General features: G+C 34.7%; 1 protein-coding gene and 1 long non-coding RNA gene across 2 annotated transcripts in view; both read left to right on the forward strand.

The window, feature by feature from the left end:
* Window positions 1-3,486, forward strand: part of LOC121962794 (uncharacterized) — a 46,084-nt gene extending 42,598 nt beyond the window's left edge. Inside the window, exon 10 of the long non-coding RNA XR_015775832.1 lies at window positions 1,819-3,486. This is a non-coding gene — a long non-coding RNA (uncharacterized LOC121962794). The remainder of the gene's footprint in view (window positions 1-1,818) is intronic.
* Window positions 3,487-3,951: 465 nt separating this feature from the next.
* kynu (kynureninase) overlaps window positions 3,952-13,444 on the forward strand; it is an 11,282-nt gene continuing 1,789 nt past the window's right edge. The window contains exons 1-13 of the mRNA XM_088074189.1: window positions 3,952-4,089; window positions 5,517-5,712; window positions 6,357-6,477; window positions 6,569-6,651; window positions 8,132-8,193; window positions 8,456-8,527; window positions 10,295-10,369; window positions 10,513-10,659; window positions 11,182-11,280; window positions 11,370-11,443; window positions 12,107-12,159; window positions 12,536-12,621; window positions 13,413-13,444. The exon at window positions 13,413-13,444 is cut by the window's right edge and continues 199 nt beyond it. Coding sequence (XP_087930315.1) covers window positions 5,544-5,712; window positions 6,357-6,477; window positions 6,569-6,651; window positions 8,132-8,193; window positions 8,456-8,527; window positions 10,295-10,369; window positions 10,513-10,659; window positions 11,182-11,280; window positions 11,370-11,443; window positions 12,107-12,159; window positions 12,536-12,621; window positions 13,413-13,444 — 1,073 coding nt within the window. The 5' untranslated portion in view covers window positions 3,952-4,089; window positions 5,517-5,543. The remainder of the gene's footprint in view (window positions 4,090-5,516; window positions 5,713-6,356; window positions 6,478-6,568; window positions 6,652-8,131; window positions 8,194-8,455; window positions 8,528-10,294; window positions 10,370-10,512; window positions 10,660-11,181; window positions 11,281-11,369; window positions 11,444-12,106; window positions 12,160-12,535; window positions 12,622-13,412) is intronic.

The raw sequence follows: 13,444 nt of genomic DNA on the forward strand, positions 1-13,444 counted from the left end.
TTTTCTTCTTAAATTCAACCGTGCAAAACACGTTTCCTCCAAATTCAGCGCAAAGGTTAAGAAGTTTTGAGTCTTAGAGTCTTTAATTTATTTAACACCGGCTGAGCAACTAATAAGACAACTTTAGCGATAAAGCAAACTGTGGCAACAAACTCTGGGACATTTCCAGACGTGTTTCTGACAAAAAAAGAGTATTTTTTATGAGACAGTGTGGCTTTTCCAGCTGTGTTTGTGGTGAAAAAAATTGGCATTTTTAATGAAATATTTGGACATTTCCAACCATGTTTGTATCGATTTAACCACGACGTCAGAACATTTCCAGCCGTCTTTGTGGTGCAAAAAATCAGGAGTTTTTAAGGAAACATCGGGACATTTCTAGCCATGTTTGTAGCAACCAAACCTGGTAATTTGTGATGAGACTTCAGGACATTTCCAGCTAAACTGGGCCAGTTTTATTGCGATGTTGGGACGTTTGTTGCTGTGTTTATGGGAGTCAAACCTGCTATTTTGCTACTTTCCAGCCATGTTTGTTTTGACCTTACTGAATAGTTTTTAAGGCGAGTTTTAGACATTTTTAGCAGTGTTTATGGTGAGGAATCCAGGTATTTTTTAATGGGACGTCGGGACATTTTCAGCCATGTTGGTGGTGAAAAAATGAGTATTTTTTCAATGAAGCATCACGACATTTCCATCCGTGTTTGTGGCGACCCAACTGGGTGTTGTTGTGTTTCCCTGTTAACAACTAGCCCACAGCTAGCCTTATAGCCAGAATTATCTACAGGTAATTTGCAGCTTCTGTCCCTTTAGAGGAAAATACAGTAAAGTACAGACAGTACAATGCAAACAATTAAAACTGAAACAATTTTCAACATTAACATTTTGCAGATTTTCAAACAGTATGGAAAAATGAAGCATAATACAAAATCTGCATTACATAGTCCCAGAAAACAGTTTGTTCCATGCAAAGATGATCAATGATCGCATTATTGGTTTTTCTTGAGCCATGTAAGTATTTCAAAATGCTGAAACTCGTAAACAATTCAGACTCACAAAGAAAACCCAGTGAGTCCTTTAAGCTGACTTTAGTTATCGCTCTTTGCTCAGTGACTGCAGGTTTCTTCCATCTGTTTGCAGATATAATTTACCAAGATGCAGCTCCAAAAGATTTAAGAAGTCATTGGTCCCACCTGCTAGTGGTCTTTTTACTAAATCTCCTAAATCTTAGATAAATAAATTCTATTTACTTGCATTTACCTGTTGTATTAGCATGTACACGGTCATATAGAGTGTGCAACCAAAACTGAGTGTTGGCGAAACAGGCGTTCCTCAGGGCTCCTGCTCGGGTCCTTTTTAAAAGCTCCAAAATAAACACAGTGTGTGTCCGTGAGAGTGAGACTGCAGCCGGTTGTGCAGAGATGCTGTTTGGCAGATGGTCCTGGCCTCACTTTGAGTCAAAACACAAACTGCTGGGCCTCTCTGAGGGACGGTCACACCTCAGTACTGCAGGTCAGAGTCCGGTCCGACCTCTAAACCTTCAGCGTTTGCTTTTCTCACTCTGTCAGGTTTGATTATGAGACGTTTCCGAAACACTGAGGTGTCGCTGATGCTCTGTCGGGTTGCTGTGAGGAAAAAAAGTCTTTTTTTTTCTCTGATATGGCTAATTAAAAACACCGCTCATCACGACTGTACTCAGCTCTGATTGGCTCTTCTCACTAAATTAAGTCATTTTTTACAAACATATGAATCTAAACCTATTTTTAAAGCACCATATAAAAGAGTTTAATGTATTTAATGCAGATTATTTGTGCTTTTTTTCAGGTCCGAACACAGTTTGATGCAGAGTGGATGAAAAATATCACTTCAGCAGGAGATGGAGCTCCAGCTAACGTGATGAAATGAAAGCAGACGGCGTGGCGAGCTGTGAGGAGGTGAATAATGAGGCAGAAGAAGAAAAGAAGTTGAGGAGGAAGATTCAGTAAAACTGTTTTAAACTCAGAAAACAAAAGCAGACAAATACGAGTCCCAGAAGTCACATTATAAGAATATTATCAGTGATTTTCTCATTGTCTCTTTAGATTAAATTCAATATTAAACATGCATCATTATCTAAAAAATAATAGACATTTGCAAAAATGTTTGCTACAAAACACTACTACTACTACTACTACTACTACTACTACTACTACTTCTAGTACTTCTACTTCTAATTATACAAAAATAAAAGAGTACAATACTCAATGACAATATACTACTACCACTACTGCTACTATTAATAATACTAATATATTAATAATATATTATAGTATATATTATTTAGTATATAATAATATTATATTATATGCTAATATATTATAGAATAATAATAATAATAATAATACCGATAAAAGTAGTAGTAATAATAATGAGAATATAAGATAAGACATGTTTAAAATAAATGTGCTAAATTAATTAATTAATGTGAATAAAAGGCTTTTAACAGCCATGTAAACATAGATATATCTCATAACCAGAGATGGTTTAATTTTTTGATTAAAAAAGTTGATTTAATATTTAATATTACTTGCTTTAGCTTCGCAGACACAGCATACTAATTTCTAAATTTCTTTCTTTAAAAAAAAAAAAAATCACAGACAACCTCTAAATATTCAGACAAAATTCTGTTTGGTTTCATTTATACTTTATTGAATTTAATATTTCACTTTTTTAACATGTGACAAAAGATATTTAGTTTCATTTTCCCAGTGTGTGTTTTGCGTGTGGTGGGTTTATATGAGATGTTCATGTTTGGTCCGTCACCTTCAAGATTGACGACATCTTGCTGCCATCCAGTGGCAGTTTAACTGCATTAAATTTATTCTGTCAAAGTGAAGACTTTTTTCAAATAAAGTTAGTGTATTCACAGTGTAATGTTGTCAAATATATCAGTTTATCCATATTGATTGTGAATATTTAAAACGGTTACACGCTGAGTGTTGCTGAGGGACTGTTCATTATTTATGAGAGAAGAGGGCGTGGTGCAAAATGCAGGAGGCACTTTGAACATTTTTTTAAGCACTGAGGAGAAAATTGTGTTTGTGATTTGGCTCAGGAGAGACGCAGTCAGCGTGTTATTTATTTATATAAATATCAAGGACATGTTTTCTTTAAAAATGTTCAAAATTATACCATTTATCACAGCCAGAAACTGCAATATTTTAGCTCTTTGGAGGATCAAATGATAAAAAAATTTAAAAGTTAGAATAAATAAATAAATAAATGAATAAAGTAATTAATTAATTAAAAAATTAAATAACATCCCAGCCACCCCCTACTAAAATAAAGTCCCGATCCAAGAAAATAAAAGTCATCCTTGTCATGCTATTTGTTATATTTATCACTTAACATAAACTTTACATTGTATGCCATAAATGCAAATTTTCCACACGGCATCAAAAATGGCAAAGAGTACCGATATTTTTTAGTATTGGTAAATTTCAACATCGTGATAACACTTTTCTAATGGAATAAATGCATGTAAAGTAAAATTACACATGCTTCTTCTTATAAATTACATGTTGAATTCCTAAGAAATAAACAGTTTTGTTTAATTTAATACAGTCAGAAGTTTTTGCTTTAAAGGCCTTACTTTGTTTTTTGTGTCCAGTTTTTGCAAACTGGCATCATACTTTTACTGTCCTTTAAAGCTGCAATATGCAAAAGTCTCAAAAGCTAACAAACAGCAACATTTTTTAAAAATACTTATCTGTAAACATGAAAAAATGCACTCAGCAGAGGAGTGGAGGCTGTTTTAACTTCATGGTTTGACCTCGTGTATGTTTGGATTTCTCCAAAGTGGAACCACAAAAATGAGGAACTGATCTGCCTGTAAAAGGACATCTGTTTCCAGGAATTAGTCTGATCCGAGAGTTACCCGACAGGCTCAGCTGACATGTGATTGTGTGTTATTGGCAGGTAAATAATTCCAGTTGTTATCTCACGGCCGGTTCATTAGAGCAATGATTAACTCGAGGCTGAGGAGAGGTGAAAGAGCGTCTCCAGAGCTGAGGAGTCGCTCAGTGTGACCGCGGACAGGAAGCTCATCTGCACGCGGTGAGTTACATGTTTCATTACAGAAAAGTTTATGAAGGAGTTAATAATGAGTCATGCAGTTTGTCTTCAGTGCACACCAAAAGGATTCTTGTTGCTGTAGCTGAGAAAAACTACATAATGTGCTGTATATTTAAATCTGAAAATCAGCTGTTGTGTGTTTAAATGTGATTGTAGCTCTGATGTATAGTTAGTAAAAATAAAAAATAGTTTAAATTTAAAAAGGAGCTATTTAAGGCACACAGATTTAAAATTAACTTGCAGGTTGAAAATTGTTTAAAAATATATATATATAAATACATATATATATATTTTTTAAAAAGGAACCTTTTTATTTAATTAATTTATTTATTTATCTGGAAAGGGGTAGGATTTAATAAGTATTCACTTCCTACTTCCTTATTTTTTTTTTAAAAAAAAAGAGAGTCGAACAAACCTACATGCAAACATAGATAAATCAATAAATAAATAAAATAAAAATTCTGCAGCTATTCTGCAAAGTCGTGGCAAACAGTGACAGGCATTAAGTTATAAGTAACTAATCTATGATATGCAGACGGGGTCACAGCAGGGTGTAAAGAGACTGTGAGACCTAAAAACATTTTTAAAGCATCGAGACAAAGTGAAAGAGAGAAATAAAAATAAACATTTGTATTTAGAAAACCATTACAAGTGATACTTTAACCCTTTCAAACCTGAGCATATTGGCTGCATTTCTTCCAAAAACAGTGAAGACAATGAGCGGCTTAAGAAGAAATTGGCCCAAAAATGTGCAAAAATCAAAGAAATAAAAACAGAAGAAAATTGTGTTAAGAAAGAGGGAAAAATAAAAAAAACACATATGTTTGCTGTAACATAATTTTAAGTATCTAATATAAGAATGATAGTTTTTTTAGTAATACCTGATAATCCCACCCCAACCTCCTAATTTATTTTTTATAATAGCACTTTTTTGCAGTTTGCGTGACATTTCTTCACTGCTTTTTTCCTTCGTGTTTTAAAAGAATTCGATCTAGTTTATTCAAGTTTAAAAGCTTGCGAGGGGCGTCTGACTGCAGCACGGCGAAACTGACGTCGATCCGTGTTAAAGGCGTTTTAAAGGTGACGTTATGTTAATTCACGTATTTGAGTCAAACCGCGAAAAATACATTTACGATTATTTACGTGCACATCTACAAGTTCAAATACACTGATGAGAAATGTGAAATAAATTACAATAATCTGCTGAATCGACCTCTGTGGTGTCCTCGCATTCACCGAAGTCGTCTTCGCTTCTGATTGGTTACTTTAGTCACATGTTGGACATAAACAAGGAAGTGCCGTGTTTCTGCTGCGTTTCTCCTTGTTAAGAGTCTCCTGCATCAAATCTAAAATAAACAATAAACCTCCAATAGAAGCATTAAAAAGGGATCTATCTGCTGTCTGCACAGACCGGCGGCCTCTCAGTCCACGCCGCGATGGACGCGTTCGTCGGCTCAACTGCGAGAGAAACTCTGGAGCGAGTTTCAGCATCTCTGGGCTGCAGCCCGACCTCTGCAGAAGTGGCTGCGTACCTCGACAAACACGACAAACTGAGACATCTCAGGGAAAAGTTCCTGGTGCCCAAAATTGCAGATTTGCCTCCCTGTGAGTACACGAGCGTTAAAGGGTTAATTCGTTTTTTGGGGGCTGTATGAGGCACAGAGGTTATTTCATACAGCAGATGTCAGTCGGGGCGTAAAACATATTTACGTATTTTTGTGTGTTTGCTTTATTGTATATTGCAAAGTTTCCACTATTTTTTTGTAACTTTTTGGGTCATGTCCAGGCTAAAAACAAAAAAATTCACAGAAAAAATTATATAATTATCATAATTACATATTTAAAATGATATTACAGAATTATTGAATTTTTTTCAGGTCGTTTTGTTTTTCTTTTTTTTAAACTTTCTTTTTTTTCTTGCTAATTTTAAGGTAATTTAAAATTGTCTGAAAATAAGCAAAAGAGAAAAGTAATATGAAGCAAAAATGTAGAAAAATACACAAACAAGAAAATCCCCAAAAATCCTGAAATTTTTTAAAAATGCATCCTGCATTTTCCATTACACTTAGATTTTTCTGGAGACTTTCTTTTAAGATAATTTTCCAATAATCCATCCTTTTTTAAATAATTTTCTTGTCACCTTTTACTGATTTCTTGCAGTTTGTGGGACATTTCTTGCTTTTTCCCCATTAAACCAACTTGCTCAAAGGCTGAAAGCGATCTGAACATCGATTTTCGTGTTTCTGCAGCTGATCTCTCGCTGGTCGACGGCAGCGAGGAATGCATCTACCTTGTGGGGAACTCGTTGGGGCTTCAGCCCAAAATGGCAAAGAAGTACCTGGAGGAGGAGCTGGAGAAGTGGGCCAAAATGTACGTCTCTATAGTATCCGAAACTCTCAAAACGTCTTTAATACGAGATAAATGTTTGGAGACGTTGCCTTAAAACGGGCTCTTCTTGCAGGGGCGTCCACGGTCACACAGAAGGGTCTCGCCCGTGGGCGTGGGCTGAAAACAACATCGAGGAGCTCATGGCGAATGTTGTTGGTGAGAGACAAACTTTTTTTGGGGGTTTTTGAGTCTAGGTATTCTTCCAAGTTCACGTCAGGAACTTTGGCGTTTTTCGGTGGTGTTTTTACCTCCGCCAAGTCTTTTCAGTTCGTCTGTTTGTTGCATTCTTTTATTTTTATTTTTTAAGTGTCTCCCACAGCACCGAGGATTGATTTTAACCCTTTGGACCTGATTAATGTGGTTTGGTTTCTTATAAAAACATCAGGGGAAAGGCAACAAGCAATTTAAAATTAAATTAGCAACAAAAAAAGTTAATTAAACTCACATTTTAAAAAAAGAAATGACCTAGATTAAGTGCTAATATATATATATATATTTATTTATTTTGTATATTTATTTATTTATATATTTATTTTGTATATTTATTTATTTATTTTGTATATTTATTTATTATATATTTATTTATTTATTTATTTGTTTTGTATATTTATTTATTATATATTTATTTATTTTGTATAATTTTTGGACATTTTCCCTATTTTCTAAAATTATTTTCTGCTACAACTAATAATAATAATCCTGTGTTTTAGGTAAAATTTCTTGCAATTTTTGGGGCATTTTCTTGCCAAGTTGGTCATTGTCTCTTTCTTCCATGTTTTCAAAATAAATCAAACTTTTTCCCCTCTTACCTACCTATTCAAAATTCAACTTTGAGTGTAAACTGCAGCCTGCCAGGCTGCTGCATTCGGACCATGTGAACGCAGATTTGTTTAAAGACCTTCATGTGAACTTTGGACGCTACAAAAAGTGCAGTGACCTCAACAAGTTGCCTCACAGAGGAGTTATAGAGAAAACAGAAAGCTGCAAAAATAGGTGCAGAAAGGGTCAAAAACAGAACCAGAGGGGCATTCGGAGAGCGTCTCCGGATGGTAACGAAACTGAGAAATAATTTGTGTTTCCACGTCAGAATTACACGGGAACGTTTTTCCCACCAAATTTCGTGAATCCTGCTGACAATAATAACATAATAATTTTCTTTGTGTAGCTTTCATGCATGAAATGCAGCTCAGTGCTTTACACGGGAAAGTGCTAAAAAACTATCAATATATAGAAATATATATATATTTATGAATAAATTTAAATATGATATAAATATATTTTTCTTTTTGTTTATAATGCAACTTAAATATAACTAATTTTTGTCACCTTTTATTAATTTCTTGCAATTTGCAGAGTTGCCTTTTTTCTCCTCGTGTTTTGAAAATAAGTTAAAACAATTTGTTCAGGTTTCAAAGGGTTAAATGGCTGAATTAAGTATTCAGGTTTGAAAGAGTTAAGCATAAAAAAAAAGCATTGCGTAATATTAAGTTGAAAACGGTGAATAAAAAACGTTCTTTAAACAACTTTTTCATTATCATCCGTCCAGAAGAAAGAAGATTTTACTGTAAAATAATTTGATTTTTAATAAAATGAAGATGAAAAACGTGAAACCGGCGTTTTCCTGTGTTTGTTTCAGGAGCTAAACCTGAGGAGGTGGCGCTGATGAACGGCCTGACAGTGAATTTACACCTTCTGCTGGTAACGCACCGTCACTCTCTGCAACATTTCACATTCGCTCTACGCAAAAACACGTCCGAAGCTCTTCATCTGCAAAAGATTGTTGGAAACCGATGATCAAACACTGTCATTTTAACATTATTCAGTCATTATTTCAACAAAATCTGTTAAAATAATGACTGAAACTGGAAAAATGAAGGTGGAGGACGAGTTGAAAGGCGATCCTGTTAATGTGTGATATTTATTTCAGAACAAACATTAATTTCACGTCGTTATTCTGCAGCTCTCCTTCTACAAACCCACAGCGGCTCGACACAAAATCCTCCTGGAGGACAAAGCTTTTCCTTCAGACCACGTGAGTGAAGCTGCAGACGCGTTTTCTTCTTTACGGTTCAAAGTACGAGAGTTTTCTATAAAATCTGTGTGTTTGTGTATTAATCCACTTTTACTGCAAAGTCGCACGAGCGTTGCACTTTGAACTGAGTTTGTTCTCCACGATGCAAACGTGGTTTGAAAGTTTCAACGTCCAAAAAAGAGTTTCATGCAAAAAGGACACAAAGACCAAAAATGGACGTTGTCCCTGTGATGTCACTGTGATGTCACCGTGATGTCACCTAACGGTTCGAAAAGTCCCATTTGTTTTTTTAAGTGACCATATTTGGGAAAGAGGGTAAATCTGACTGATTAAACTATTCAAAGCATTTCATCCAAAGATGAATCGTTTCAGAGCCCAGAAAGCTGGTTCCCAAAACAATTATAGGTTCTTCTTAACCCTTTAACACCTGCATCGACGTCAGTTTTCTTGTGCTAAACACACTGCAAACTGCATTTATTAGTAGATTAAAAAATTAAAAAATAAAATGCCCATTTAACTATATTTTTAATTATCATGATTATGTGTTCAAAATTATTTTTTATTTCTGTTTAGCACTTCTTTAATTTTTTTTAAACATACTTTATCTTACTTTACTTTTGCTGTTTTACAGGAATTTTGTTATATTTTATTTTTACTCCCTTTATATTTTTGCTAATTTATAGGTAATTTTCTCATATTTTATTTTTACTCTCTTTCTATTTTTTTTTTGCAAATTTATAGTTAATTTTTTCATATTTTATTTTTACTCTCTTTCTATTTTTTGCTAATTTCTAGATAATTTTCTCATATTTTATTTGTATTTTTTTTATTGTTGCTAATTTTTAGGTAATTCTCTCTTATTTTAGTTTTGCTTTTTTTTTATAAATTCTCATTTATAGGTAATTATCTCGTATTGTATTTTCCCGTTCTATTTATTTTTGCTCATTTTTAGGAAATTTTCTCTTATTTTAGTTTTGCTTTTTTTTAAAATAACTGCTCATTTGTAGGTAATTTTCTCGTATTTTATTTTCACTTTGTTTTTATTTTTGGTATTGTTTAGGTAATATTCTTGTACTTTTTAATACTACTTCTGTGTATCATACCAGTACGCACAAAAAATCCTCTTGGACCCACTCAGGAAGTCAGCCATCTTGAATTTTGTGCTAATTTTTGGCGATTTTGGGCCTTGCACTTTTGCGAACTTGTCCTACAGGATTAATCCGATCGACTTCAAATTTGGTGCGTCCAATTGTAACCCCTTGGTGATCAAAAGCTATCAATGGTTCGCTCAAAACTTTTACGGTTTGCCTGTGGCATGGCGTAGAAAATGGAAGTTTCGCCATAAAACAGGAAATTGTTGTAACTTTCGTGTACATTGTCCAATCTGTCCGAAACTTCCTAAGTTCGATAAGGGTCCAGCCCTGAACACATCTGTATGACAACATTCGATAGCCGTAATAGCACCACCTGCTGGCCACAGGAAGTAAGCCTCAAAGGACAGTTATCATCGGATTTACATGATATTTACAGGTTTGGTCTTTAAATGATGAATTATGTGAATTATCCGTCTTTCACAGAAATGAATGACCGCTTTAGCTGGAGTCCCTTTAGTGCCCCGACATACGGGGGGGCACGGGGGCCCTTTCATCGCTGCTTGCAGCTTTAATTTTTTATTATTTCCTTCAAGAAGTTGATCTCTTGTTACTCTTGTGTTGAGTCCAACTTCTCCGTAGCATAAATGTCTTCTGGTCTGTCTCCTGTCCTCAGTACGCCGTCGAGTCTCAGATTACACTGCGAGGATTCGACCCTCAGAGGAGCATGGTGCTGCTGTCGCCCAGACCGGTACTGCACCCACACACTTTATACACAACTCTTTTATTTCTCGATGATTTCTGGGTCGTTTGTAGTGAAGTCGCTCATGTTTTTCTTCCAATGTTTTGGAGAAAGAAGTTTTTAAATGTGGTTCTTCCTGCTGTTGACGTCAGGGTGAGGAGACTCTGAGGACGGAGGACATCCTGGAGGTGATCGAGAAGGAGGGCGACTCCGTCGCTGTGGTGATGTTCAGCGGCGTTCAGTATTACACCGGCCAGCTGTTCGACATGGCGGCCATCACCGAGGCCGGACACAGGAAGGTAACACGGAGAAGTCTGTTCTTGAACACCTAAGTACAATTTTTTTTTCAATTTTAGGGAAGCATTTTTTTAGTATAATATAATGTAATTAAAATTATTTCAGCAAACAGCAAGCTTTGTAAATAACTCTTTAAAAAAATTATTGAAGCATTTTTTTGATATGTAACTGGCCATAAAATGATGTATTTCAGTCTGATTTTAATGTTTATTTTTTTAATTTCTTGAGCATATTTGGTTCGAAAAATATTGAGCTTTGTGAACTTTTTGAAATTTAATGTCATCATCAGGCAGTACCTCTAAAGCCCACCAGATGGCTCTCTGGGGGTTTTTGCCACTTTATCATTTTACACGTCAGAGGAAAATATTGTACTTTTTATGTAGTCAAATATGCTACTTCAGTGCAATTTTCAGGTACTTTGCTTTATTCAATTACACATTTCAAACTCTTGATCCTTAACAGCAGCAGCACTGAGAAAAGTATAATTAACAGTATAAAAACATTTTGTCTTGTTTGTCCCTCAGGGCTGTTTCGTTGGTTTCGATTGCGCTCACGCTGCAGGGAACGCAGAGCTGAAGCTGCACGACTGGGGGGTCGACTTTGCCTGCTGGTGCTCCTACAAGGTCAGACCCGGCTCCTGAATGTAATAATGTAGAATACATGTGGACAGTTGGACCAGGTGGACTCAAAGTGACTGACTGTCTTCTCTCAGTATATAAATTCAGGTGCAGGCGGTCTGGCCGGCGCGTTTATCCACCAGAAACACAAAGACACCATCAAACCTGCGTGAGTGCAAACACGCTGCGTACATTTTGTTTATTTTTTTTGTTTTTTAATTGTAGGGAAGCATTTTTTGTGTACTTTATTAAGGTTTTACAGATGCCAAGGAATTAGCAAAAGATAAGAAGGAAATTACCTAAAATTTAGTTTTAAACAAGAGAGGAGGACTATTGGAAAATTTTCAAAAAAATATTAATTTTTTTTTGTAGAAAAATATTTACAATAATAATAATGAATAAATAATATATGTTTTTTTAAAGCATTTTTTAAACATAATTTTATTTGTTTTTATCTTCACTTTTTTGCTTATTTTCAGGTGATTTTCATGTCATTTTTGTTGTATTTTTTGCTGTATTAGATAGATAGATAGATAGATAGATAGATAGATAGATAGATAGATAGATAGATAGATAGATAGAAAGCAGCAGCAGCTCAGTACGTTGTTCTGCGGACAGAAAATAAACCACAACAATGATTAGATAGGTATAAAATATAAAAACAATATAGATAATATATATATATAAAGGCCAAGAATAAAAGAGCTGTTGAATGGGTTATTAAAGTGCAGAATAAAGACCAGAAAGCAGCAGAAATTTTACATTTAACTTAATATTTTCATCTGTTTACTTGTCTTCAAACTGCTTCATCAAATCCTGTCCTCCCCTGCAGGCTGCTGGGATGGTGGGGACACGACCTGAAAACTCGCTTCCAGATGAATAACGGTAAAAAAACCCCTTTTTTTTGTACATTTTAAACGTTTTATCACTCACGCTCACCGTCTCATGTTTAAAAATGACACTGAGCTGCAGCCTGCAACACAACATGAAGCCAGTTTATTTTTTAACCCTTAATAATAAAAAACCTTCATCTCTCTGAAGCCACTGCTGATTTTAAAGTCGCAGAATGGCGCCACCTCGTGGCGCGTTTTACATCTGCGGTATAACTGCACTGTCCTCGTGTCCTCACAAAGAGACATCTGAAATGTCTCAGACACGCTCAGCTGCAGCTGTTGTGTGCTATAACAGTGTGTGTGTGTGTGTGTGTGTGTGTGTGTGTGTGTGTGTGTGTGTGTGTGTGTGTGTGTGTGTGTGTGTTTAGTGTTGGAGCTGCAGGCTGGAGTGAGCGGCTTCAGACTGTCTAACCAGCCCATCCTGCTGGTCTGCCCCCTGCAGGCCAGTTTGGAGGTACTGCAGCGCACTTCACAATCATTATTGCTTTTATGACTTTTTTAAAAAAATTCCTTCATTGAGTGATTAAAATTTTGTTATTGCACTGTGGAAACAAAACTGCAAAACTTATTTTTTTCAGGAGAAAAAAGTAAAAGGGCATTATTTTAAAAAAGGAGATAATTTAATTATCTATAAAAAGCAAATAAAGTTTTTATTCAGCCCATTAGGGAATTCCAAAATCCCAAATTTCAAGTTTTATTTCATGCAATTTTCAGGGCATTCATAAATTAATAGTTCATTGTCTTCAAGCTCAAGTAAATAGACAAAAACACCTCTTTACACGGAGAGATAGAGAGATAGCAATAATCATCATAAAAATTAATTATAAATAAATAATTTAATAATAATTATTAAAAATATAAATAATAAAAATAATGTGAAATAAACAAGCGAGATGGTAGTAGTAATTAAAAATAAATACATAAATAATGATAAAACTAGAAATGAAGATGTTTAAATTGATAAAGATTAAAAAGAAGTAAAATAGCAAGATGGTAGCACTACAAAATCAATAAATTAAAGAAAATATATAAAATTAAATAATTAAAGCAAGCTGAAGTAGTAACACAAAATTTAAGTAAAAAGTGTATTGTGGAAAAATAAAATTAATAAAAATAAAAATTCTTAAACCTAACAAAAAGGTATAAGAATGAGAAATTTAAAAAAGAAAGGTATAGCTGAGTTTGATGAAATTTTTATTTTCAGTGAAAAAGCATCAGAAGTCATTTTCATGTTTCTTCATGCAGGTGTTTAACTTGACCAGCATGCAGACGTTACG

The sequence above is a fragment of the Plectropomus leopardus genome, chromosome 24 (genome assembly GCF_026936395.1).
Source record: "Plectropomus leopardus strain MGB_pleo_1.0 chromosome 24, ASM2693639v1, whole genome shotgun sequence".
Classification (NCBI taxonomy): domain Eukaryota; kingdom Metazoa; phylum Chordata; class Actinopteri; order Perciformes; family Serranidae; genus Plectropomus; species Plectropomus leopardus.